We start from the raw sequence: 27,021 nt of genomic DNA, 5'->3' as shown, positions 1-27,021 counted from the left end.
CCTGGGACTCCGGCTTCGCACCCCACAAGGAGGAACTTCTCATCCCACACTGGTGAGGTACCTAGGGGGCTGCCATTTATGAAAACTTTCTGGGCCCTGGTTGTTAGGGACACTCACCCTAGTAACTGAAGAGTATTTTCACATTTAAGTATGAGAGAAAGGGCAAAAATGGCAGCAAGTGGCACAAAGCCTTAGGATTATATGACAAGAAAATGTATCCATTGTTGCTGGTTGAGGTGTAGGAGCCCAGGGCACCCACAGAGGGCGCTGTAGGGCTCACTCCTATTGGTGGTGCTGCTCCTGTTTCATCTCTTGTATCCTGTATGTTATTATTATTATTATTATTAACATTTATTTATAAAGCGCCAACATATCCCGCAGCGCTGTACAATAAGTGGGTTACATACATTGGACATACAGAGTAACATATAAAGCAATCAATAACCAATACAAGAGGGGAAGAGAGCCCTGCCCAAAAGAGCTTACAATCTACAAGGAGTAACATATAAGGCAATCAATAACCGATACAAGAGGGGAAGAGAGCCCTGCCCAAAAGAGCTTACAATCTACAAGGAGTAACATATAAAGCAATCAATAACCGATACAAGAGGTGAAGAGAGCCCTGCCCAAAAGAGCTTACAATCTACAAGGAGTAACATATAAAGCAATCAATAACCGATACAAGAGGTGAAGAGAGCCCTGCCCAAAAGAGCTTACAATCTACAAGGAGTAACATATAAAGCAATCAATAACCGATACAAGAGGTGAAGAGAGCCCTGCCCAAAAGAGCTTACAATCTACAAGGTATGTATAACTTTATTTATAAAGCGCCACAAGGGTACACAGCGCTGTAAGTCTTACAATATACAGAATTACACACAGGGAGGACAAGTATAATAAATACAATAAATAAGTATAAATACACAGGGAGTAAGTGCCATGTGGTATGAAACACAGTAGGAAGGAGGTCCCTGCCCTGTAGAGCTTACAATCTACAAGGTATGTATAACTTTATTTATAAAGCGCCACAAGGGTACGCAGCGCTGTACAATCTTACAATATACACGATTACACACAGGGAGGAATAGTGTTATAATAAATACAATAAATAAGTATAAATACACAGGGAGTACCAGGTGGTATGAGACACAGTAGGAAGGAGGTCCCTGCCCTGTTGAGCTTACAATCTACAAGGTATGTATAACTTTATTTATAAAGCGCCACAAGGGTACGCAGTGATGTACAATCTTACAATATACACAATTACACACAGGGAGGACAAGTGTTAGAATAAATACAATAAATAAGTATAAATACACAGGGAGTACCAGGTGGTATGAGACACAGTAGGAAGGAGGTCCCTGCCCCGTAGAGCTTACAATCTAATTAATAGTTACCTGTGTTTTGTCTTTCAGTCGTGGGCGCAGGGAAGGGAGTATCTCCGGATCAGATGGCACTTTGCACCCGAATTCTGCTCATCCTGCAGGCGTTTATACCCCTGGCGCTGCCAGAACAGACGGGTTACACAGAGACGGACGGTGGCTGGTAAGCACAGAGTCCTGGGGATGGGGCACAAACATGTACGGGACTGGCACAGCCCAATATCACCATCATTGTCTCCTCCATGCAGGCACCTGTACCATTACTCCGCTGCCCAGGAAGAGGAGAGATGCACAGTGGAGAGGGTCGATGCTTCCCTTACCTATGCCTCATTCATGCAACAGTAAGTGCACCCATCTTGCACCCATGGCTGGACTGGGTGTCTCAGTAGGCCCTGGCATTTTAAGCACACACAGGCCCAATTTAAAGAAACATTTACACCAAAAAAAATTATGTTTATTAAAGTGATTCAAATATTATGTAGTGCTGCCCTGCACTGGTTTGCTTTAGAAACCCTACTATACTTTATATAAACTGCTGTATAGCTATGGGGGCAGCTGTTCCAGCTAAAATAGGGCTAAATGGCACAGGTTACACAACAGGAAATGGTTAAAAGCTCTGTCAAACACCATTGTATTCTACAGAGCTTAAATGGTATCTGCTATTTAACCTGTGCCTTTTATCCTTTTTTTACCACTTGAATGGCTGCCCCTGTGGCTACACAGCAGCTTTGTTTATATAAACTATAGTAGCCTTTGTAGCAAAGACAAAACATTTACCAGTGCAGAGCAACAGTTCATTATCTTTTAATCACTTTAGAACACTTTCATTTTTGAGTTAACTTTTAGTATGGGATAAAAAGTCATAGTCTAAGACAATTTGCAATTGGTCTTCATTTTTTATTATTTGGGTTTTTTCACTTTTTGCTCAGCAACTCTGCGATTTGGAATTTCAGCAGCTATCTGGTTGCTAGGGTTCAAATTAAATTAGCAACCTGGCAGTGGTTTGAATGAGAGACTGATATATTCATAGGAGAGGATCGGAATAGAAATACAAGTAATAAAAAGTAACAATAAAACTGCAGCCTCACTGAGCAATAGTTTTTGTCTGTCGGGGTCAGTGACCCCCATTTGAAAGCTGGAAATTGAAGAAGAAGGCCTGGTCCGATTGCCATCTTGGAGTCAGGAAAGAATTGTTTCCCCTCTGGGGCAAATTAGAGAGGCTTCAGGTGAGGTTTTTTGCCTTCCTCTGGATCAACTAGTAGTTAGGCAGGTTATATATAGGCATTATGGTTGAACGTGATGGATGTGTGTCTTTTTTCAACCTAACTTACTATGTTACTATGAATTTAAAAAAATCGTTAGATAATAATGACCAATTGAAAAGCTGCTTAGAATTGGCCATTCTGTTACATTATAAAAGTTAACATAAAGGTTAATCATCTGCAGCCAAAGACTTTTGCCGTTTTATATAGATTTCCAGTCTGGGCCCACTTGCATCTGACTTTCTATTTTCCTTTTCTCTCTTTACTTCCCCTTTCATTTTCACACTCTCTACTAGAATTGGACTCTCTGGTTGTTTCCCTGAGCCTGGGCTAAGCTGTGCCTCTCCTCTCTCCCTGCCAGGTATGCATACAAAAGCCCGGTTATCCTACAGGGAATCACCGATAACTCGGTAAGTGGAGCTGGGCTTGGAGTGTAACTGCAGTTCTGCACACAACCACAAGGGTGAGCTAATGAGCAATTTAGTGCTACTTACTGTTCACACATGGGCAAAAACCAGAGATATTAACAGTAATTATGCTGGCCTTGTGGACAATTATGCATACAGAACAGCCAGTTAATTAGCACTCGTTTTTTGGTGCCTACAGGGGCACAGTGCCCCCAACGTTATAAGGGTAGGATTATCTTAACGCCCCTTTAAAGTGACTCCATCTTGTTTTGTCGCGCAGGAATTTAGAACTCTGTGCAGTAAGCAGCGCCTTCTTCAGGAGTATGGGGAGCGACTGGTGCGACTAAGTACAGCCAACACTTACTCCTATGAGAAATGTGAGTACTTCTTTCTCATCATTTCACCTTTAGCTATTGCACGGACCAATGGGGGACAGCCATGGACCTTAAACTCAAACCCCTATAAATTGGCTTCCATTTGAGAAGTAAAATACAAAATACTGGGGGGATTTCATCTTTACTGTGCTTCCAGGTGTAGAGTAGAACTTCCAGGAAGTCACCCCAAAAGGGACACCTGGGAGCACAGGAAATATGTCACTGCTGTGCTCTGCAACAAACAGTCCCCGGCCAGTTAGTCTTTTTGGAAGCTCCCAGTATTTTATACTTTACTTGTCCTTTATTAGCAATAGCTGAAGGGGCGGTCCCTTCCGTGCAACAGGTCACATGATGCTGCATTTCCACTGGGCCTCATTGTTTCATTCTCTCTCCTCCCACAGTGGACATTCCATTCCGGGAATATGTAGAACATTATCTCAGACCCCAAGATATGAACGCTCTGGGAATCGGTACGTGATGTTTATACGCCCATTTGTGTTGCTCCGCCCCTTCCCTTACACAGGCTGAGCATTTACCTTATGACAGTGGATAATGCAGATTTGTCTCCTCCCACAGATACCTTGTATTTCTTTGGGGATAACAACTTCACAGAATGGGGTGCCCTGTTTGAGAAATACACTCCGCCCCCATTTAAGATTCCTGGCACAAGTGGCGCCTACAGCTTTGGTATAGCGGGTAAGTGAGATGCCAGTGTGGCCTTCTATATCTGAGAAACTCCCATGTTCCCAGCTTTTGTATAGCAGGTAAGTGGCCAGGCAGTGTCTTTTGGATTTGTACCCTCCATTGTACCCTAGTCCTGCTGAGTCCTGCCCCTTTTGCCTATTTATTTAAAAGGCCCTGCCCCATTCGCTGTGCCACTTTGACGCATTTGTTGTATTTTTTTTGCCACAGGCTCGGGAACAGGAGTTCCTTTCCACTGGCATGGCCCGGGCTACTCTGAGGTCATATACGGCAGGAAGGTGGGTGCCTTTTCATGATTTGTAATATAATAATATGGTTTGTTACAGTTCCCTAAGCCCCGCCCCCTGTTGATCTGGTTGGCTACTTTGAGACTCAAATAAAATGTAACAGTAGTCGCCTGTCCTCAGCCTGCATCCTCCCAGTCCCACAATTCCCTGCACATGGGATGTCAATAAGGAAAGGAACATCACAGTGCAATGCATTGTGGGTTATGTAGTTCCTGCATTCTGTCTGTAAGCTGTGGAGAAGTTGTTACAACTTGTAACATCAATGTTTTAGTCCCTCCTCCCCTGCCAGAATTTTAAATGATGCAGAAAGAGAAGAACTGTTTTACAGCTGGATTTCAGCATATAAAATGGTATTTATTCATACTTATTGAAGGAACAGATTACAGTGATGGGTATATTAGGGGTTTCTGTGTTGTGAGGGGCTCTTTAACAAAGTTTGGTTCCCCTTTAATATACTACTAATTTACTACAGTAGAAGAGCATGTTTGTAGGAATGACAGTTCCCCATTAAATGAGTTACTTATGTTGATACTTATTTCTCCTCTCGTTCAGCGCTGGTTCCTCTACCCCCCAGACAAGACCCCAGAATTTAACCCCAACAGAACAACCCTTTCATGGCTCCTGGACACATACCCCTTCCTCCCGGAAGAAGATCGCCCCATAGAATGTACAATACGGCCTGGAGAGGTACAGTATGTCATAGTAACATAGTAAGTTAGGTTGAAAAAAGACGTATGTCCATCACGTTCCACCATAATGCCTATATATAACCTGCCTAACTGCTAGTTGATCCAAAGGATCCTGCTGACAGGCTCTTGCAACCTGCTTTTACTAGATACTGGGAAAGAGTGAAGGGTTATGGTCCCAGAGCACCTTCAGCCTTGTACCATTTGCCTGTGGATAGGGATTTAACCCCATGTGTAGTTTGTGTTTTCCCGAAGTGAATAGCTTTATTTTGAACTAAACTGTCCCTTTAATCAGGCCATTATGTGGGGGCACTGTAGGTTGATTTACCGATTTTTCCTTATTACAGATATATATATATATATATATATATATATATAATGTAATAAGGAAAGCACCAAGTGAAAGGTCAGCAGTATGAAATGATGTGCAGGAGGGAGGCAAGGGGGCATATAGAGAGATTAACACGAGTGACATGATTTAGTGATAAATCATAGGGTTGAGGAGACCACCTCATACATATGCAAATAAACACATGGAATTCTGGGAACTAGTACCACAGAGCTCCAATAAAATCTCATTTACATGGGTTTATCCTATAGGCTAAAGCTCACCCATTGGGTTTATAAAGCAGAAGCCAGGATAAAAGCTGATCAGATTCCCAACTACAGACCGGTTTCACCCTCCTTGGGGCTCATCAGTATAACGCAGGGTTTTCTGATCAGCTTAGGGAGAGCCAGGAGTGTGGATCCACAGACAAATCAAAAGGGTTGAGCTGAAAACCCTGCGCTACACTGATGAGCCCCAAGGAGGGTGAAACCGGTCTGTAGTTGGGAATCTGAACAGCTTTTATCCTGGCTTTTGCTTTATAAACCCAATGGGTGAGCTTTAGCCTATAGGAGAAACCCATGCAAATGGAGCTCTTTGGGATTAGTTCCCAGAATTCCCTGTGTTTATGATTTAGTGACTGTCGCCTCTGTCTCCCATTTTTCAGGTGTTGTACTTCCCAGACCGATGGTGGCATGCCACTCTTAACCTGGATACCAGTGTGTTCATTTCCACATTCCTGGGATAGGCAGCAGAGCTTCCAGCATCCCACTGACAGCCCAAGGCCAGTAGAACCGCGTGAATGTGCATCTGGAGGAAGGCAGGTGTCGCCCAACTTTGTTTTAAAGCCTCAGGGAAATCAAAACTAAACTAGTAAATTACCACTCAGTCTCCCCAAAAATCTTTTCCTGGCACCGCCCAAGTGCCTCCGGGGGGGGCTCAACAACGGACTGTTCATTTAATGAAACCTCTTCAAAGGGGAAGTTCATCTTGAACTTTTCTAGGACAAACTGCAGTTGGTCTTTTTTTATGCAGTTGTTGAACTACCAGCCATTCGGTTCTACAAATCTCCTGCATGAAATGTGATAAATGCTAGATTTGTATTGGAGTTCAGTGTCTCTGGTAACAAGAAAGCAGATTTATATGAAGGGTAGATTAGTATTATAATGAATATTGCTAGCATTTCTTATTCAACCCATCTCCTGTTGCTAGGGTGAGTGAGACCCCAGCAACAAGTTTAAATTCCAAGTTGTAGAGCTGCAGAACAAACAATAACTATGGCAATGTAATAAGTCTTACATTTGCCCACATTTTACCCATAGCAACCAGTCGGATGTTTTCAGGCAACTGACCAGTAAATCTGCTGATTTGTTGCTAAGGGTTACTAGGCTAGTAGCAAATGTAAGACTTTAGATTAGCCAAAATTAATTTAAACAACAAGAAATAACATAAGCCCAACTGCAGATTGTCTTTAAATACCACTGAGTAGTCCATTCCAAGTTGTACTGCCTCTTTAAAAAAAAATGACCAAATGTTTTTAATTTGCTATATTAGTAAAATCTCTTGGAAAATAAATTAATTTTATACTAAAGATACACTTCCGCTGCTCTTACTCATTTGTGAGGCTTCTGAGAGTTGGGCGGGGTCATTTAGTACGAAGGAAGCAGGTTTCTAGATGCCCTGCACCTCTGAGACTCCAGATACATCAACATATAAAGGCTGCAGGATATTCATCCCCATGGTGCTTCCACCCCCAGTTTAGAGAAAAGAAAGGTCACAGATTTTTTGTGATTCTGTCTGTCACACTTTACTGCTGCGCTGCAAGTTGGAGTGATATCCCCCCCGTCCCAGCAGCCGATCAGCAGAACAATGGGAAGGGAGCAAGATAGCAGCTCCCAGTAGGTATCAGAATAGCACTCAATAGTAAGAAATCCAAGTCCGGCTTGGGACTCCTCCAGTTACATGGGAGTAGGAGAAACAATAGGTTAGCTGAAAGCAGTTCTAATGTGTAGCGCTGGCTGAAAGCTCAGACTCAGGCACAATGCACTGAGATGGCGCCTACACACCAATATTACAGCTAAAACATACATTTGTTGGTTCAAGAAAAAAATTATAAATGGTAGAGTGAATTATTTGCTATGTAAACAGTGTAATTTAGGAATATAAAATATACCATAAAAATCATGACAGTATCCCTTTGAAACAGACTCGGCAGTTTATCTGCCCATGTACGGGGCCCTCCAACAAGCCTCCACAACCACTATCTGGCCAAATATTGGCCAGATGATGTTCGGACAGGCTTTGTCATCGGGTCGGGGACAACATAGGCTCATTAACACACTACGATTTTTCCTTTCCCCTTTATTGCAATGTGAATCGTTTGGCCCTAGGGGAAATATTTGCTCATTTGCCGTCCTTCCCAAAGGAGTAAATTGGTGTATTACAGCCACAAGAATGATTGGCTGGTTTCCTCCCACATTCCAGGAACACACAGGCAGGTGGTTCCTGAGAAAATTCCCAGTGTGTGAGATAGGGACGTTAGATTGTAAACTCCACTGGGATGTGAGTGACATTTAATCTCTGTACAGAGTTATAGGAATAAATGGTAAGGGTGTGAATTGAGCCAGGCACAGCAGTACAGCGTAACTCCTTTAATGTATGCATCTGTACTGACGGAAGGGCTGCCACACTCCTCAATGGCCACATACATATCAGAGACACTAGAACATATTTACATGGACTATGTACAAAGTAAAGCCAAGGAGTTCAAATCCCGGGGTGGATACATTCATTGCTGCAGATGTGCATTTGGTGTAGTTAGGGCTGAGTCAATACAAATCCTTCCATCTGCAGCTTCGGGAACCACAATCTAAAGGTTTTTATGCGTTTCATGCATTGCACTGCCTGCAGCAGTTAGTCGCCATACCGGACAAAGGGCACCGTTTAGCCCGGACTCTTAGTTCACAGCCATTGTATATAATTTGCCATACTAAGCCAACATCCTGCAAAGCCCACACTGAAGGTTCTGCTGTGCTGCTTTTAGTGTCTTGCCAGCAGAGGGTGCTGTTCCACGAATCACAGCTGCTGCAACGCAGCGCAAATGAACCAATGCAGGGCGGGTTGAGGACTTCACAAAAAAGAAAAATTCAACGTTGAACTCCACAGTCAAGCAGCTAAATAAGAACACGCTATATTCGGCTGGCAAAATATTGGCATACAGAAGACATCACGGGCTTGTTCATATACCACTGTAGCCCAGTCTGAGAGTTGTACTAAATACTTCTAGGTGTGAGATGATGGCTGGCAGAGTGCATGCTGTGTCGGCAAACAAGTCATCACCAGAACATAGTTCTTCAGCCCTTAAACCACACAGCTATAAAATACTCTACTGGAAGTGGAAAGGAAATGAACCAGGAAGCCGAAGCAGGCAAGCGTTCCACTCGCTAGAAGGTTACCGCAGTAGTGAATCTGGGAAAAGCACACAAACAAGAGACTGGGAATCCAGGGAGGTCCGGAAGAGTAAGGACCAAAGCAGCAGACTTGGGTTGCTGGACCTAGAAGAGACTACTGGCAGAGGGCTCAGAGACACAGGGGAGGAGAGTAAGGCTTAAGGCTGGACAGGCACAGTCTGTGACACAAGAGGAGTAGGACTCTAATGGCAATGCCAGGCTTCTGCAGTCTTCCCCATGATCAATAGTCCTCCACCCAGCCATTCTCTGATATGAACGCATCAATGACCTCCTTCATGGCCAGGTTGGGGATGAGCTGGTCTTGAGTCAAAGGGCTTCGAGTCACTGGATCAAAGTGGCCGACTCTCTGGTTAAAGAATAAACAAGTGAGACTGGGGCTGGCACACATACATGTCCTGAAAGCTTTGCAAGTGCCTGTATCACTGTGCTGGCAGTTACAGCAGAATGAAACCCCCCCAGTGTATATATGAGCAGCTGATGCTCACTTCCAATAGCTGCACATCTGCCAATTTCAGCTCTTACATGTGCACATAAATATAATTCATCACTATACCATGTTCTGAGATGTCAAATTGTAATATACTGGTCTGGAATTATCTGCCCCACACCCACTGCTAACCCACCCCCATTACCTGCCTCCTCGGAGACACACAGAGACACAACTTGCAGGGCTGGAGTAATCTGTTGGCCCCAACCCATAGGCAGGCCCATGCAATATAAATATCCTTTAATTATTCTATTCTGAATGGACTTTTCCAAGATCTGTCTTAGTGAGATTATTATGAATCCTGAAACAGGGGAGTCACTGTCCCTTCAGAGTTTATCACAATTGGGTTGGGGCCCACGAGGGCCAGGGCCTGCTGGGTTTTTACCCGGTATCCCCACAGAACAATCTGGCCCTGTCCATCTACACCTACATCGTTCCTTCATTCCAACATTTCCCAGCCCTCCCTCCCATACCGCTCCCCATATTACATTACCTGAAGATGCTCCTCGATGTCTTTCCTATCGTACGTGATGCCGCTGGGTGTTATGCAGGGTTCTCTCATAAGCTCAAAGCTGATCTTGCCGCACAGGTAATCTGGGATATCTCTCTTCTGTTAAGAGAAGGACCGGGAGAGCTTAGAATAAAGACAACATCATGGCAGCTCTACACACGGCTTTTCTCATTTCTTATAGCTGCCAAACCCAAGCTGGAAACACGGATATAACGGAATACCGGTAACTCTAGGAGGCTGAAAAGGAAAGCTCTGGGCCCTGTATGAGCTATGACTGCTGTCGAGTATTAAACACTCACCTTTCTCTTTTCATCCACTTGAGAGAAAAGCTCCTCCATCTCAGCAAGATGCTTGTCCTAGAGAGCAACAAAAAAAAAAAACAGTGTTGGCGACTGCAGCTGTACAGTGATAAAGATGTTCCCTTTATCCATAAAGATGTCTTTCCTCACCAGGACCCCTCTCTGTGCAGAGTGTGATTTCTGCTCTGTAGTGTTCCAGGGAGCGGGACTTCAGCTGCTACAGGGGCACTGGCTGATAGGGTAACTCACCTGCCACTCAGAGCACAGATCACAGCTGTACAACATGACAAGGCCTCAGCTGATACAACCAATAAACCAGCATCCCTTATATATATTAAGCGGGGTGTTTTGGCATGGAACTTGGCTCTGATGGGCACAACCCTAAATATGGCCAACGGTATGGGAGTTCTAAGCAACTTTATAACTGGTCTTCGTTATTTATTTGTTATAGTTTTTTAATCATTTGCCTTTTTCTCCAAAATCTTTGCAGTTTTTACATGGGGGTCACTGACCCCAGCAGCCCAAAAACTACTGCTCTGTGAGGCTCCAGTTTTATTGTTACTTTTTGTAACTTTCTCTTCTATTCAGGCCCTCTGATATCCAAACCACTCCCTGGTTGCTAAGGTAACTTGAACCCTAGCATCCAAATAGCTGTTGAAACTCCAAGCTGGAGAGCTCCAGGACTGAAAAGAAAATAACTAAAAAACTACAAATATTAAGAAATGAAGACCAATCTCAGAATATCATTCTACATCATACTAAAAGTTAACTCAAAGCTGAACAACCCCTTTAAAGCTGACATAAACCGAATAGGATTGTTTAGTCACCAATATGGATTCATACAGCTTAGTTACCATCAAGTAAAAGGGACTGTCTTATTGAGCACAGTGGCACCCCTCTCCAACATGGTTTCCCTTTAGGTACTGAGACAGTGGAAAAGCAGTATATAAAGGTGGCCATATACAAGTAGATTTAAGCTTCTGATTGGAGTGATTTAGACTGATTCAAAACCTTATCTGCCCATGTATGGGGCCCCCTGATGGACCTTCGGGGACCGCATCGACTCATTGACGGCTCATTGTAATTTGGTCCTAAGGCCAAATGATCAAATTATCCCGATGTTGCCCACCTGAAATGGGCATATCAGGAGAAGATCTGCTCGTTTGGTGACCTTGTGTATTGTAGGTAATGTAGGTGGGCAACATCGGGATAATTTGACCTTATGAACTCTGCCTACACAATCAAATATCTCTGCCACAACCCTTACAAGCAGGAATATCCATGGAAATTTCCATCCTGCGTTAGATAACCCAGCCTAGCAAGAAAGACAATAATGGTGCAAGAAACCCCAGAACACTATGCCCCCATAAGACTCCTACTCACATGTTTGGAAGCCACACTAGACAACAGGGCTCGACTTCTACTCTCCTCTACACTATCCTCTTGGTGTTTTCGCTTTGCTTCTTCAAGTTCTCTGTAAACGAAGGATAAAATAAAAATATTAGCTGAGGCCGAGCTGTGGCGGAGACGTGATCCATAGACATGTTCAAAGAACCCAACATAAAAGCTCATTCCCATCCCATACAAGTATCTTATGGCCGAGGCTGAAGGCCAAATGGCCACCCCCACCTCTCTTTCTCGGCCAGGATGAGTTTGGTGAGATAGGAGTGCAGCTCATTCTCCTGGTTGATTCGTCTCTCTTCTATGCTGTTCCAACGTTTCTTCTTGGCGATTCTCAGGGCACTGGGGATATCATCTCCGAAGTTCAGCCTCTGCTCCTTGGCCAGGTTATAGGCTGCAGGGGAAGGAAGGAAATACCAGTTAAAGATTTGTAATGTGGAAACTGGCTGTTGGTTTAGGTTGTGCAATACAAAGGAACACAGGTAAAGGTACATTGCTAAAATAATCCATAAAGAGGGACTATGTTCAACGCTCTCTGTGTTTATACAGAGAAAGATACACAAAAGCCCCAGTAACACTGCTGCCAATATGACACTATGCTACGGACTTAACGCTTGCTCATTTGTAGCCCAGTCACTGAATGCCTCCCCCTTGGTAGCTAATTCAATCAAAAATTCATTTTTAATTTCTATAGTAACCATAAAGAGGTAGGGCTGCTTAAAAGGTACCAGGGGGCCCTGGGCAAAATTTCACTGGTGGGCCCCCACTGCCCCAAGCAATTTGTGATAGAATAACCCTCAAGCACGTAAAGTTTGATATAGTAAAGCAGGCAGTAAAGAAATGGTCTGGTTTGACTGAAGACATGGCTTTCCACCTTTGCCAGGTTATAAACCCAGAAAAAGGGGTGTTTGTGATGATGTCACCACACAAACCGCTGATGTCATCACCTATCTAACCCAGACAGGTGGCAACCCTTGATCCACTGGTGTGCTGCCCTCGACCAACAGCCCTGGGTGATGCCAAAGGAAAAATGGAAAGAAATTACAATAACCCTACTATAGAGCTCTTCAAGTTAATGAGGGGTCAGCCATCTTTGCTCAATGCTTCTGCCAAAAGTTTGCCCCTTGGCAAATGCCCCTTTTGCCCATTTATTAAAAGGGCCCTGTAAAGAGGTATCCACCCTGTGTTGAATTCATGGGAATAAGGGGGGGTCACTGCCGGCACTCAACTCTGCCACGGTCAAGTCAATAGGTCTGTTTAAAGCTAAGCTGACTCTTATAACCCCCGCCATCTATACTATAAAATTATCTGTCAGCCATACGTAACAAACATGCACAAATAAATACATATTTCTAAGGGGACGTGAATCCCCATAACCACAAGATTATTAGCCCTGCCTGGCACACTATACAGTAATACATATGAGACAGGGGTCATTTACAGCTTCTAAATAAAGCTGATTTTTCCCTAGCTGCATTAATCAATAATACACACATATGTACACTCAGTTTATTCTCTACCCAAACACAACTTGAGCTTTTTGAAAAGTAAACATAATTTCAAGCAACTTTGCAATATACATCAATTAAAAATATGCAGCCTTTTCATAATTTGTAATGTAATAATATGGTTTGTAACAGTTCCCTAAGCCCCGCCCCCTGCTGATCTGACTACTTTGAGGCTCAAATAAAATGTATCAGTAGTCGCCTGTCCTGTCAGTCTGCATCCTCCATATCCCACAATTCCCTGTACATATGATGCCATTAAGGAAAGGAACATCACAGTGCAATGCATTATGGGTTATATAGTTCCTGCATGCTGTCTGTAAGCTGTGGAGAAGTTGTTACAATTTGTAACATCAATGTTTTAGTCCCTCCTCCCCTGCCAGGATTTCAAATGATGCAGAAAGAGAAGAACTGCTTTGCAGCTGGATTTCAGCATATAAAAATGGTATTCATTCCTACTTTAAGGAACAGATTACAGTGATGGGTATATTAGGGGTTTCTGTGTTTAACAAATATTGTTTCAGAAGCCGGAGTTCCCCTTTAATAGCATTGCCCTCAGCTGACTCCAGTATACAGAGTACAACAATCTGCCTCGCTATCTGGGGCTTCCCGCACGTGTCACCTTCAAGGGAATCTAAAGCTTCTGGAAGTCAGAGTGTGTCCAAGAGCTAACGCCTTGCTAAACCTGTGTGCCCGGCCTCGGTGTTCCTGTTTTTCAAGCTGGTTCATGACCTAAATATACTCTTGCTGTCAGGCAGCACTAAGTCCGCCGGGGTAAACAAACAAATATCATTTGTTGCTGCGTAAGCTCTTCTGCAATTAAACAGATATCAGGAGTTCTGCTCCACAAATAGCACAGGCACTATAAGGGCTCTGGCACACGGGGAGATTAGTCGCCCGCGACAAATCTCCCTGTTCGCGGGCGACTAATCTCCCCGGATTGCCATCCCATCGGTGAAAATGTAAGTCGTCGGTGGGATGGCACACGCTGCGCAGGCGATTTCGGCAAATCGCCGAAAATGCCTCGCGAGGCAACTTCGGCGATTTGCCGAAATCGTCTGCGCAGCGTGTGCCATCCCACCGGCGACTTACATTTTTGCCGGTGGGATGGTAGTTCGGGGAGATTAGTCGCCCGTGACAAGGGAGATTTGCCGCGGGCGACTAATCTCCCCGTGTGCCAGAGCCCTAAGCCATTTTTAGGGCATATGCTGCGTTTTATTCTATTGGATAAAGGTGAACGCAAAGTAAAAATCATTGGTAGGGGGTGGCACCAATCTGTTACAATAAAATCCATGACCTATTATCCTGGTCCGGCTTTTCCCTTCTTTAAAAAAATGCTGCATATGCGCAGCTTGGTGCCGCCATCTTTTTTTCCCCAGGTCCCAGCCAATCGTAAGTGGACACAATTGCTAAAGAAGTTTTGTACTTCACAGGTATCTGCTCAGGGCAGCATGACGGGTACCTGGGAGCAAAGAAAGAGATGGCAGCCCTGTGTGCTACAGGAAAGTACCCTGGGGTGGTTTGTTTAATGGGTTATAGGAGCCGTGGGGCCAAGGACAACATCAATGAGCCGATGTGTCATCGATCCGACGTGAGACTCAAACCTGCCCAATTGACACATGGCCGGTTTTCAGCCAGTCAGGGAGGCCCGTTGGGGGGGCCCCATTCAGGGGCAGTTAAGCTGACTAATCAGTCTAAAGGACAATCAGCAGCCTGTGTGTGGCCCCCTTAATAAGCGCGGCCCAGTGGCTTACCTCTCTGTAGATTGGCAATGGCTTCATCATAGTTCTCTAGTTCCATCTGGCACTGCCCCAGGAAGAAGTGGGCCTTCACTGACTGGCAGTCCAACTCTAAGGCATGTTTGCAGTCTGCCAGGGCCTTGTCCAGCTGCTGCATCTTCAGGTAGCATAGCGCCCGGTTAGTGTAATACACGGCAATGGAGGAGTTTCGGGTCTACAGAGAGGGCCAGAGAGGAAAAGCTCACCATTAACAATATATAGAGAATAAGAAGCACTGGTTGTGATCCATTTTCTTATACAATTTCTACTGTGTGTGACCAGTTGCTACATTAACACCCACCCATGAAACTGTAAACTGCATTCATCCATAGCTAACAGTCAGATCTTTGCTTTTGTTTTCTATCTTGTAGAAATAATTGCAGACTGGTTGCTTTGGAAGACTGCACTACAATCACTTATAGGCGGTCCAATAACCCTCCCATATATGGCTCCGATTCTGCAAAGGAGGTTGCCCAAAAAAATAAATATGCAAAAGAATGTTCCAATGATAATCCCCCCCCTACCAGCATGATGTCAGCCATCTTGTTGTGCTCTAACATAGAGAGAGCACTGAGTAATATGGGCTTGCTAATAGCTCACTTTAATAAAATATCAGGAAGGTGAAGTATTAGGAAGTATTACAGGAAAAAAAGGAACAGGAACAGGATGGGCGTATACAGAACAGTCAGGATTCACACTTTGTTGGAGTTGCAGCTTAGTAACACTCCGGGGCAGCACTGTTGTTGAATAAGGTTTTAAGAGACAACGGCAACTAAAGTGGGCTGCACACTCATATACCTGCTTGTTTGGTCGCCCTTATGCTGGGCCAAATAGGGTTGATCTATTCTTCTGGCCACTGGGCCAATAAACAGGTCATAACACGAGCCTACATAGACCTGTTGGGTGAGGAGCAGACTTGATGCACCTTAGCACTCAATGTCTACTATTTAACCCTATAAGTCTTTGGGGAAACCCCTAACCACTTGCCCTAAATCTGAAAGCACTTGGTATATTCTAAACCAATACTGTGCAAGTGAAGGCCCTAGGATTGCCCAAAGACATTCATAGACTTCTTTGTATTAGTTTAATATCAGGCTGGGAAACACTGGCCAGCACTGTTCTATGCAAGGAATGAAATATGTGCCCTGGCATCATTATATACAAATATACCATATACACATTGGTTAGAGATGTGATACTTACAATGGCCTTGCTATAACAGGACACAGCCTCTTGGTATTTCCGGGCCACAAACAGTCTGTTGCCTTGTTCTTTCAGCTCTTGGGCGCTGACACTCTTCTCAGGGCTACCTCCGGTGCCGCCAGAACCCCCACTAACCCCCGAGGGGCGTCCTCCGCCTCCCTCCTCCTTCCCTTTCATCCCAGGGCCTCCCGCAGTCACCCCTCCAATCCTCGGGATGCTTGGTGCCACCCCCAATTTCACAGATGGCGCGGGGACCCCTTGATCAAGGGGACCCAAAAATGATATCTAAAAAAAGAAAAAGTTGGGGGCCTCCCCCAAGATCAAAACAAAAAGAGACTATGATCCCTAAATATCTAGTTTCGCCTGTTGTTACACTTGGCTCTTAATGTAACCATTCAAAGTAATCAAGGTTTTCTAATGATGGCGCTACTTTAGTGTCCCACGTAAACAGCCAACAAGAGACCCCCCCCCTTATAACGTAATGAATCCTATCAAACCTGACCAGGGTCTCTGTATAAATATAACCGCCAACTGAACCCCACAAGCACTCACAGCTTATTCTCAAGTTACAGTAGTATACATACAAATTAATTAAGGTCCCTATAATCCCTCTAGCACCCACAGATGTAATACTTACAGTACTATACACAGAATTAATAATAGCCCTTATATCCTCCCTAAACCTTACAGGTTAACCTCATAGGGCCCTATAACCCACCCACAAGAACAGGCCCCACTATATACCCTCTGGCAGCTCTTCATAACATAACTCAGCCCTGCCCCTATGTACCCGCCCAACTGCCCATACACATCCCCCAAAGGCAGCCCTGTGTCCCCCCCACAACAGGCCGCCCCTTTCTGTGTCTTCAAGCCCAGTTCGCAGACCGCTACACTGACACAGCTCCAGCCCAAACCCCTAAACACAGACAGCTGCTGCCTCCACCAGCCGGAACTTCCGGTCTGTCTTCAACAGTGACTTGCGGGGTTCTTCCGCACAGAGCTATCGTAGGACGGATTCCGTCACACCGAGGCTTGGAACGCAAATCCAGGAAGCTATAGTGAAATGAAAAGCCGCGCCCATAGAGAGGCTTGAGTTGTTAAGCCCCGCCCACTCGGGTTTAGTATGGCCGCGGTTTCTCTATGAGTGTTGGGCAGGAGTGAGATTCTGCTGTTTGTGCCACTGCCATCGCTTCCCCACAGCTAATAGCCATTTATTGGAGGTTGGCAACATATTTGTAATGCAGTTGTGTCATTTTTAGGGGCGTTGCTGCTGTACAGGCTGAAGCTGCAGTAAGAGGTGACACAAGTGCTGCCAGTACCATAGATAATCTGTTTATCCCTATACTTATAATCGTCAATTTTGACCATATGTGTTGTTTTTCTTCTTTATTTGATTTTTTTTCTTTGGGTCTCAAAGCTTGTCTGTGGCTTTGTTGTTTTTGTTACTAAATCCCTCCATCCTTTTCCTCTTTCCCTTTTAGGGCTCTGGCACACGAGGAGATTTGTTGCCTGCGTTTTTTCCACCAGGCGCTTTGGCGGCAAGTCGCCACGACAATACCCACGAAGAGATTTCATGCGAGTTGAGCTCCAGGCGATCTGCTACCCATGGTACACTCAACAGTTACCCCCCCCCCCCCCCACATGTTTACTCAAGTCGCTCAGAAAAGGGTCTGTGCGCGATTTGAAACAGCAGGCGACTTGAAGTAGCCTCGTATGTTTTGACGCTGGCGATTTCCATTGGTTTAGCATTGGCGTCTTGTCGCCAAATCGCTCTTTTAAAAATCGCCGGCGACAAATCTCCTCGTGTGCCAGAGCCCTTAAACTTTTTCTAATTACTTTGTTCTTCCCATAATGTGAGAGGTCAGGCTTGATTGGTCAGATCCTTTTGTTTCTTTCCGTTACGAAGATCAGCAGAACTGAAGATCATTTCTAGGTCTTTCAGTGTTGTTAATTAAAGGAACAGTAACACCAAAAAAATGAAAGAGCTTTAAAGTAACAAAAATATAATGCACTGTTGCCCTGCACTGGTAAAACTGGTGTGTTTGCTACAGTAACACTACTATAATTTATATAATAAGCTGCTGTGTAGCCACAGGGGGCAGCCATTTAAGCTGGAAACAAGGAGAAAAGGCACAGGTTACATAGCAGATAACAGATAAGCTCTGTAGAATACAATAGTGTTTTATCTGTTATCTGCTATGTGCCTGTGCCTTTTCTCCCTTGAATGGCTGCCTCCATGGCTACATAACAGCTTATTTATATAAATTATAGTAGACTTTCTGAAGTAAACACACAACTTTTACCAGTGCAGGGCAGCAGCACATTATATTTTAGTTACTTTTATATGCTTTCATTTTTTGGTGTTACTGTTCCTTTAAAGGAGACATATTGTGTTAAACACAAGAATGTACATTATATATATATATATATGTGTATATATATATATATATACCTATAAACCGGACCAGCACACCATTTCACAGCAATTCTTCTATTTATTCATTCACCACGTGCTCCAACGTTTCAGTCCCTCCTGGAACCTTTATCAAGGTCCTTGATAAAGGTCCCAGGAGGGACCGAAACGTTGGAACGCACTGTGAATGAATAAATAGAAGAATTGCTGTGAAATGGTGTGCTGGTCCGGTTTATAGGTATTTACATATTTTGACTTCAGCACCCATCTGTTAGACTGGTTTAAAGTGCAGACACACAGCTTGACTTTATATATGTGTGTGTGTGTGTATATATATATATATATATATATATATATATATATGTGTGTGTGTGTACATTATGCTCCTATAAATACAGAAGGAACGTGTTTTAAAAAGTAGTGTTTCGGGCTGATTTATTGAAGCTTTCTCCACAAACCCTACTAGTCCCGCCCATCTTTCCCTCTTGCCGCTGCCTCCTTTACCAGGCTGTGCAGGGGGTCCGGTGGCACTCAGCGCACTCCATTGTAGGATAGGAACCAATCAGCAACTAGATGGACCTGATTGGGAACTGAAGTATGTGTTTATTTGTTTGAATGCAGGCCTTTGATTGGCTACTCCCCCTCCTATTGTGCTTCTGGCAGGGACAATTAGAAAATGCCCACCCCTCATTTGAAACAGGGACAATAGCAGATCTATAGGGAGCTCAAATAAAGGGGCCATTTTAGCCAGTAAAACCAATGCACAAGGGTCGGACTGGGCCGCTGGGACACCGGAAAAATCCTTGTGGGCCCTGGCCCAGACCCGATCCTTGCCGGCGTTCCCCCAGCCGAATGTTTCTAAACTTACATGCTCAGGGGAGGACGTCGGGTGGGGGACCCTGCTGGGGGGCAGGATGTTACGGGGTGTGGGGTACTCGGCCGGTAGGGACACCCCCAAGGCACCTGGGGCGGGAGCCCCAGTGGGCCCTGCACCCCCAGTCCAACCCTGAATGCCACAAATAATTCATGATACAAGATTAGGGGGTGGAGGGGGTTATTTTATATTTCTCCTTTAATAATAATCCAAGGAGGCAAATTAATTGGACCCAATTAATCGTATGGATCATACATCAGACAGCAGGCCCAGTAGTTGCCGGTAAGTCTAAAGTAAAAAAGATCCCCAATATAAGTTTCAATAGGAAGGACATGGTCGTCCCCCCCCCCCCCCCCTTCATCCTACAGCACCTGAATAAACACACCTATACCTATCTGTACTGCCAGGACTCATTTTACAGTATTGACAAAACATTTTTTTTTGACGGCAGCACTCTGCTTTTAGACTGGACTGTGGGCCCTCAAGATGGCGCAGAATTCCGGACTTTTCCACTCTGAGGATCCTGCGGTCTGGCAGAAGGCGTCCGACATTTACTGGGATGTCATTGCGGCCAAAGGAGCCAAGCAAAAGAAACTCGTCTCGTTGGATAAATGGTGAGTGGGAGACAAATCAATGTACGACCACAAAATGTGACTTGGTCTGCCCTTGGAAGTATTTGTCACACAGAGATGACCACCTCCCCTAGTGGTCACCCTACAGTGTAAGTGCTACTGTGCTGCCCCATATAGCCATAAGCTGAATAGCCTATGTAGCTGCCATCTTGTTTTTGCCTTTTATGGGCATACATGATTGGATTAGCCAGTCATTGGCCCTAGGCCTAATTTAACCCAGCATGTAGGTGGCTGAAAGAGGCCCAGATCTGCTGGTTTGGCAAGGTCTGGCCATGTGCGGTCATCTTACGTTTCTCCTGACAGCATCAGCTATTATATATATTGTAATATTTTGACGACTCCTTCTTAAAGGGTAAGTAAGCCTTTTATTTTGAAATCCCCTAAAATGACTAAACAGCCCTAAACATAATATACCTTTCACCCTGCATGCAGATTGATTCTGTTTCACAAGCAGCTAAACTGCAATGTTTTTATGACTTCCTTGTCTAGAATGAAGCTCCGCCCCATTTTACTTTCTGAGCAATCCTCTCTCAGACTATGAAGACCTCAAAGAGGTGCCTGCTGGGCATGCTCACTGCCTCTGCTCCAACTACAATCAATCAGGCATGGCCAGTAGGCACCCTTTTGAGGTCTCATAGACGGAGAGAAGAGGAGGGCTCAGAAAGCAAAAGGGGCGGAGCTTCACAATAGACAAGGAAGTCAGTAAAACAGCTTCTTCAGCTTCTAAAAATGCGTGTGAGAACACAACCTCTTTCTGGTCAATAGGCTCTCAGTTTGTAACTACTTATCCCTTGTGGAAGTAAATCTCCCTACTCCCTACTATCAACAATGACTGGGTCCTGTGATTTAGTGGGGCACAAACCCATTGTGTTAGGAGGCCGAGTCCTGATAATACTATAGGTCTATATTACAGAGGTCCGTCTGTAGCCAGTGCCTTATCTTGGTTTTCCCTGGCTGCCAATAAGCCATGGTACTTACCCTCTTCTGCACATTTATACAGGTTCCAGGAGGAACTGCCTCCCTGCATAGCTGCCCGGCCTCACAAACACTTAACTCGGGAGGAGCTGGTGAAACTGATGGAGTGGAAGCTGACTGTGAGTATAACCATGGAGGCCACATTCAGTTTGTTGCAATATCTTTTGTATCGTCTGAGGCGGCTTGCTTTGGGCAGAAGGAACCCCCACTGGTAGTTACATTTATTACCATGTGGTACTTCCTATAAAAGAGCTTACAGACCCCCCCCCCCCCAATACCAATAGTATTTCTAACGGATCCATCTCTCATGTTCCTATTGGACAGAGGGGAAAGTTCCGCCCCCGCTTGCAGCAGTTGGTTGCATCCAATCCTGATGGAGCTGTGGAGACCTGCACGGAGAAAGCTTTCAAGCTCCTGCCTGAGGTTTCTGCTGCAATCAATGAGCTGTGCCAGCTAAAGGGTATTGGTCCTGCCACTGCTTCCGGTCAGTAAAGGGGAAGAAATAGTAGGGTTGTGCATAGAGGGGTTCTATCTATAGGGGATGATGCTGAACTACAACTCTGATTTGAATCCACCATGTTATCGAAACATTCTGGAAGTTGTAGTCCAGCAAAATCAGGATGGATGTTTAAGCTATTCCCATTTAAAGTATACTTGAGCATTTGGTTCCCAAACCATGGAGCTACAACATGTTGGGCGCCAAAAAGCTTTAAATAACTCTGTGTATTGTTATCCTATGGTTCCCTCTTAAATGCAATATATTTCCTTTAAACACACCCATTTGCACCTAAATGTTTTTTAAATTATGCAGTCCAAACTGAAGAACCAATGAGAATCCTGCATACCAATGTTTGGGTAGGGCACACTGTAACTGAAGGTTTATATCCCCTTTAAAATTAACTTCTAGTATATAATACATGGCAATCTTGTAAGGCAGTTTGCAGTTGGTCTTAATTTTTTCCTTTATCACAGTTTGGAATGTAAACTGTTACCTGGATGCTTGGATACCACGTACCCTAGCAACCGGGCAGTGGTTTGAATGACAGACTGGAAGATGAAAATATGATGTGTGTTATCCACTGGCTAATCATTTCCATAGGTTGGAAGCAGGACTTACTACTGAAACTCCTCCTACACTGTAATAACCCCCCTCTGCCCCCTTACTCCTATCAGCGGTGCTGGCTGCGGGGGCCCCGGAGCTGACAGCGTTTATGGCAGACGAGGCAGTAGAGAGTATCCCCGGGCTCACACCCGTGCAGTATACACTGAAGCATTACCTGCGCTACTTGGAGGAGTTACGGAAAAAAGCAGCAGCACTGAGCACTGAAGGTGATTGGTTAACCAGTTGGGGGGGGATAAGTCTGGCAGAGGGACAGAAGTTATAGCAGTTGGAGCAGCCCACTGTCTGCTTGGATTTTCCATAACTGGTATGGGAAGAAGAATGAGTTGACTCCTGGGCTGTAGAATAGAAGGTGTGTGGGACAGAAGCACAGGGTACAGGCTGCTGATGCACGGCAGAGCACTTTGTCATATTCACTGATATTTTTGCAAATGATTGCTAATCTTGGTGGAAGATAATATTTATGGTATCACATGTCCTTCTCAGCAGGCTGTGTCACGCTATAATATACTGCATTCTTACTGGTACATTACTGGGGGAGTTTCCTGCTCAAATGGGTCATTATATCCCTTTTGTTATCAGGGAGAAATCAGGGATAAATCCCCATACGTTTATACCAGCATAAATATTTCCCTGTACTAAGTACTATTCGGCAGGAAGAGCCCCCTAAGTTTGCTCATAGCCTGTACAGAGAGATACCATAAAACTATGGCACATAGGGATTCCCCTGTACTAAGCACAATTCAGCAGGAACAGCCCCCTAAGTTTGCTCATAGCCTGTACAGAGAGATACCATAAACTATGGCACATAGGGATTCCCCTGTACTAAGCACAATTCAGCAGGAACAGCCCCCTAAGTTTGCTCATAGCCTGTACAGAGAGATACCATAAAACTATGGCACATAGGGATTCCCCTGTACTAAGCACAATTCAGCAGGAACAGCCCCCTAAGTTTGCTCATAGCCTGTACAGAGAGATACCATAAAACTATGGCACATAGGGATTCCCCTGTACTAAGCACAATTCAGCAGGAACAGCCCCCTAAGTTTGCTCATAGCCTGTACAGAGAGATACCATAAAACTATGGCACATAGGGATTCTCCTGTACTAAGCACAATTCAGCAGGAACAGCCCCCTAAGTTTGCTCATAGCCTGTACAGAGAGATACCATAAACCTATGGCAGCATTGGCATTGCCCTGAGCACAGTAGGGGAACATATAGGTCGGTGGCCCGATAGAAACAACACTTACAATAAATAACACACAGTTAAGATGCTCTGTTTCTGTTGCAGGATCCAGTGAAAAGTGGACACCGCATCAGGTTGAACTGTGTCTGTGGGCGTGGGGGGTTGCACGGAAACTCTGCCCCAATCTCTTGGGGTCTCAGGAAAGTGGGAAGATTGAGGAGCGGCCCAAGAAAAAACTGAAGACAAAGTGATAGCTAAAGGGCGTGGCTACCAATGTCCTTACAGCACTTAGAATTGGTTATTAGGCCCAATATCTGCCTATCATTTATCTGTTCAACAGAACTTACTGAGCCCATTCACATTTCTATAAATGAGTGAGAGCTGCCATATTGCTTGCCTTGTAAATCTGTACCCATTGGTGACATCATGGTGAGGGAGGGGCCTGCCACTGACATCACCAACAGGGAGGGCTCACCAGAAGGTGACACTCAGGGACTCTAGGTCTGGCAGTAGCAAAATCTGAACCCGCCATCTGCCCCAAACCCACACTGGCACCCCCTGTTTGTAATCTTTAACTTGTATTTCTACCAGATAAAAATAACTTCCCCTTGAAAAGCCCAGATCTACTATCACAGACTGAATATTACCCGTAAGTAAAGTAAAGGGCAAGCAAGCCTTTGTACAGCATGTAGGTTTTATTTAACAGCTTCAGGTAACGCAGTTTCACCCTGTACCCACAAAACCAACCGGGTAAAAAAAAAAAAAAAAACCCATGTGGCAACAACGGAGTTAATAGAATAGAAATTTGCTGTTCGTTCTGGCGGTTGGTTTATGTGTCCTTTATTCCCGAGTTCTGTCCATAGGAAAGAGGCGAGGGGGTCTCCAAAAATGTCACAAATGTGTTCATCTACAGTTATATATATATATATATTTTAGGAATATTTTTACATTTAGTCCTAAATGTTTCTATTTTATAAAATACCCATATTTTGATTACTTTTTATATAAAATACAGAATTTGCAGTAGGCGGGGCATGTTTTAAACTGATGCCGCTTTATCTTCCCTAAATAAAAATAAATATTTGCATTAGAATTGCTTTTTTTTTTTTTTTAATCATCTTTTGGCACAGGAGTAGCCGGGCTCATTCTCTTATGCAGGGTAGATTTGCCCCTTTGCTGCTACGAGCCATAGCAACCAATCAGCAATTGGCTTTGATCAGTCTATTGCGGCTAGAATAATAATGGTTGCCATGGGGTACTGCTCTTGGGCAGATTTGCCTACTGTCGGCAATGAGCTACACTGAGTCAGTAACAGACCAATTCACTGGGAGGGGCCAGTTTGTTTACTCACCACCTCCATATTAAATGTAATCACTTATCTTGGACCCTGGGCCATTGTTACTTTCTAAAAGCCATACACAGCCTGGAGCCATGCCGCCATCTTTGTCTATACTCCCAGTGTTTTATAGTGCTGCCCAGGGAAAGGGCAGTATAGTTATTATGCCAACATTACTGTACCCTTCATGCCCTTCCCCAGGGGGGCAGCAAAGGAAGCACTGGGAGTATAGACAAAGATGGAGGCACAGCTCTCTAATGACAAGTATTTGGGGCTTTTCAAAAAGACTAGTGCCAGAATAGGGTCCAAGGTGAGCAATTAGATTCACTGGGGGAAGGGTCTCCAAGAAATTGGTGAAACCCCTGTAATTTGGCCTTTTGTTGTCCATTAAGGTAACGCTGAATGTAATTTCCAGATCTGGAGGGGTCCTCTGGCAGCGATGGGTGTAGCCCCTTGGTTGGCTATGGCCTCCCAGTATGGAGAGGCCTCTCTGATTCTAAAGCTTAGGACAAAAATTCAAATGGTTTAAAATGGCTGCCAGGTACTTCCTGTCGGAGGTGGGACAGGTTGGGGGATGGCAATCAACACCCTGCAGTTCAACACAAGTAGCGAATTAAGGGTTTCTAAGGGGGGGGGGGGGAAGTATTCTGGGGTAACCCCCAACTGTACAGAGATCCTTTCGCCAGACCTGAGATTGTTTATATTATATATATATATTATTACCTTACGTAGGTAAGGTCTCTATGTCCAGCGCATGAAGAGCATCAGGGGGTGGGTTTTCATCAGGACAGGCAGAGATTAGGGTGCACTGCATTTGTGCAATGATAAATATTCCAAGGCATCTATTTAATGGTCCCAAACAGCCCCCCTTACTTTTAGGACATAATGGTGACAATAAAGGGAAAAAAACAGCTATCGTTATGTGTCCAAGTTGACCAGGGCCAAGCATGGTGGAACTATATCTCTCCCTATATCCTGTATAGCATTCTTATGGTACCAAGTGGGGTTCTACGATAGCGGTACACCTTTATATTTCCATATGTAGATGTCAGCCCCATGAATCTGTGTGAGTGTTTGGTGAAGGAAGAATGATATGTTTTATTGCCTGATGATAACCCAACTCCTGAACATCTCCGAGTCCAGGTCAAGAAGAGTTGTAACAGTAAGAGCTTATAAAATCACCCGGCCACATAGGTACATACATATAAAGAGCAAACAGCATCACATGACCCTGCTTTGTCACATATCTACCCCCGACCTCCCGCATCTGGATCCCGTGTAGAAGGTCCAGCAATGTGTTGGAGCGATACATCTTAGCTGGTTCCTCAGCTGAGGAACGATTGAGGATAAGCAGTCTCCCACCTTAGGAGCTTCAGTGGAGGGACTTGCCTGGTCCAGAGGTCAGGGGGGATGTGGTATCTGCACTCCTAGAAGGTCATAGGCAAAGACATTCCAAAAGATAGCGAAGGCAAGGAAGGTAGCGTAACACAGTAAGATGACCCACCAGCCGCACTGGTCCTGGAGGTTCTCTTCGTAGCTGCGCAAAATGGTCAAACCCATGCTGACACCCACAGCCGCACCAGCCAGATGAGCCATGAAACTGGGCTGGGGTCCAGCTGCTGGGAGCGGTGGGGAGAAACGGAGCCAGACGGCACGACCTACTTCTGAGCTCACTGTGAACAAAAGGAGAGAAGGAGAAAGCTTGGACCTCATTATAAATAGTTGACTGTTCAGCACATCTGAAGCAGGTCCAAAATTAAGAAAAAGCCACAAAGACCATATGTGCCCTGTTATGTGACAGATGGGCACCTTATTGAATGACTGGTCAATGGGGGTGCCCAAGTACCACCCCCAGCCACCCCTTATTAATAAAGCACTGCCAAACACATGGAGGGATCTTTGCATCTGCACTGCATTCCATAAATGAGGCCCGGAGGCTCAAGCAATGGACTAGATTAGAGTACTGTAAAGTGAAGACACACAGAGCTACTTAGTTGCTGCTACTTGTCATGACTACTAAATGACAAAAAATACCCTGCCATAGACAATACTGAGAATTGCCTCTGCTAAAACACATGTAGAGACAATTATCAGTAAATGATCAGCATTGTCAATTTCTGTAGCTATGACAAGTAGCTGCTACTAGTAGCTCCGTGTGTCTTCACCCTTAAGGGCTCTGGCACACGGGGAGATTAGTCGGCCGCGACAAAACTCCCTGTTCGCGGGCGACTAATCTCCCCGAGTTGCCTTCACCTGCCATCCCACCGGCGAAAATGTAAGTCGCCGGTGGGATGGCACACGCGGCGGTGCGATTTCGCGCAAATCGCCAAAAAAGCCTCGCAAGGCAACTTCGGCGATTTGCGCAAAATCGCGCCGGTGGGATGGCAGGTGAAGGCAACTTGGGG

The 27,021-nt window shown here is 44.9% G+C and overlaps 4 protein-coding genes across 11 annotated transcripts in view; 2 read left to right on the top strand and 2 right to left on the bottom strand.

Moving 5' to 3' along the window:
• The first annotated feature begins 768 nt into the window (after positions 1 to 768).
• jmjd8 (jumonji domain containing 8) lies at positions 769 to 7,020 on the top strand. The gene is made up of 10 exons (XM_031893516.1): positions 769 to 804; positions 1,416 to 1,545; positions 1,631 to 1,723; positions 3,006 to 3,054; positions 3,332 to 3,428; positions 3,827 to 3,895; positions 4,002 to 4,121; positions 4,338 to 4,405; positions 4,967 to 5,101; positions 6,093 to 7,020. Exons 2-10 carry the CDS (start codon positions 1,451 to 1,453, stop codon positions 6,171 to 6,173), a joined length of 807 nt encoding a protein of 268 aa, XP_031749376.1. The 5' UTR covers positions 769 to 804; positions 1,416 to 1,450; the 3' UTR covers positions 6,174 to 7,020.
• Positions 7,021 to 8,061: 1,041 nt separating this feature from the next.
• On the bottom strand, positions 8,062 to 16,515 carry stub1 (STIP1 homology and U-box containing protein 1, E3 ubiquitin protein ligase). The gene is given in 7 exon segments (NM_001078879.1): positions 8,062 to 9,241; positions 9,876 to 9,992; positions 10,193 to 10,249; positions 11,576 to 11,666; positions 11,822 to 11,987; positions 14,853 to 15,051; positions 16,080 to 16,515. Coding segments are annotated over 7 exon segments (933 nt in total). The 5' UTR covers positions 16,257 to 16,515; the 3' UTR covers positions 8,062 to 9,115.
• Positions 16,516 to 17,161: 646 nt separating this feature from the next.
• On the top strand, positions 17,162 to 24,373 carry linc02867 (long intergenic non-protein coding RNA 2867). 8 transcript variants are annotated; one of them, XM_012970064.2, is made up of 7 exons: positions 17,162 to 17,299; positions 17,561 to 17,687; positions 19,832 to 19,980; positions 20,999 to 21,092; positions 21,298 to 21,457; positions 22,147 to 22,302; positions 23,386 to 24,373. In XM_012970064.2, exons 2-7 carry the CDS (start codon positions 17,685 to 17,687, stop codon positions 23,529 to 23,531), a joined length of 708 nt encoding a protein of 235 aa, XP_012825518.2. In that variant the 5' UTR covers positions 17,162 to 17,299; positions 17,561 to 17,684; the 3' UTR covers positions 23,532 to 24,373.
• Positions 23,961 to 27,021, bottom strand: part of rhbdl1 (rhomboid like 1) — a 27,445-nt gene continuing 24,384 nt past the window's right edge. The window contains exon 8 of the mRNA XM_031892832.1: positions 23,961 to 26,289. Within this exon, the coding sequence (XP_031748692.1) occupies positions 26,018 to 26,289 (272 nt within the window). The 3' untranslated portion in view covers positions 23,961 to 26,017. The remainder of the gene's footprint in view (positions 26,290 to 27,021) is intronic.

The sequence above is a fragment of the Xenopus tropicalis genome, chromosome 9, assembly GCF_000004195.4.
Source record: "Xenopus tropicalis strain Nigerian chromosome 9, UCB_Xtro_10.0, whole genome shotgun sequence".
Lineage (NCBI taxonomy): Eukaryota > Metazoa > Chordata > Amphibia > Anura > Pipidae > Xenopus > Xenopus tropicalis.
Note: the sequence above shows the minus strand (reverse complement) of the source record. Positions and strands in the feature narration are given on the sequence as shown.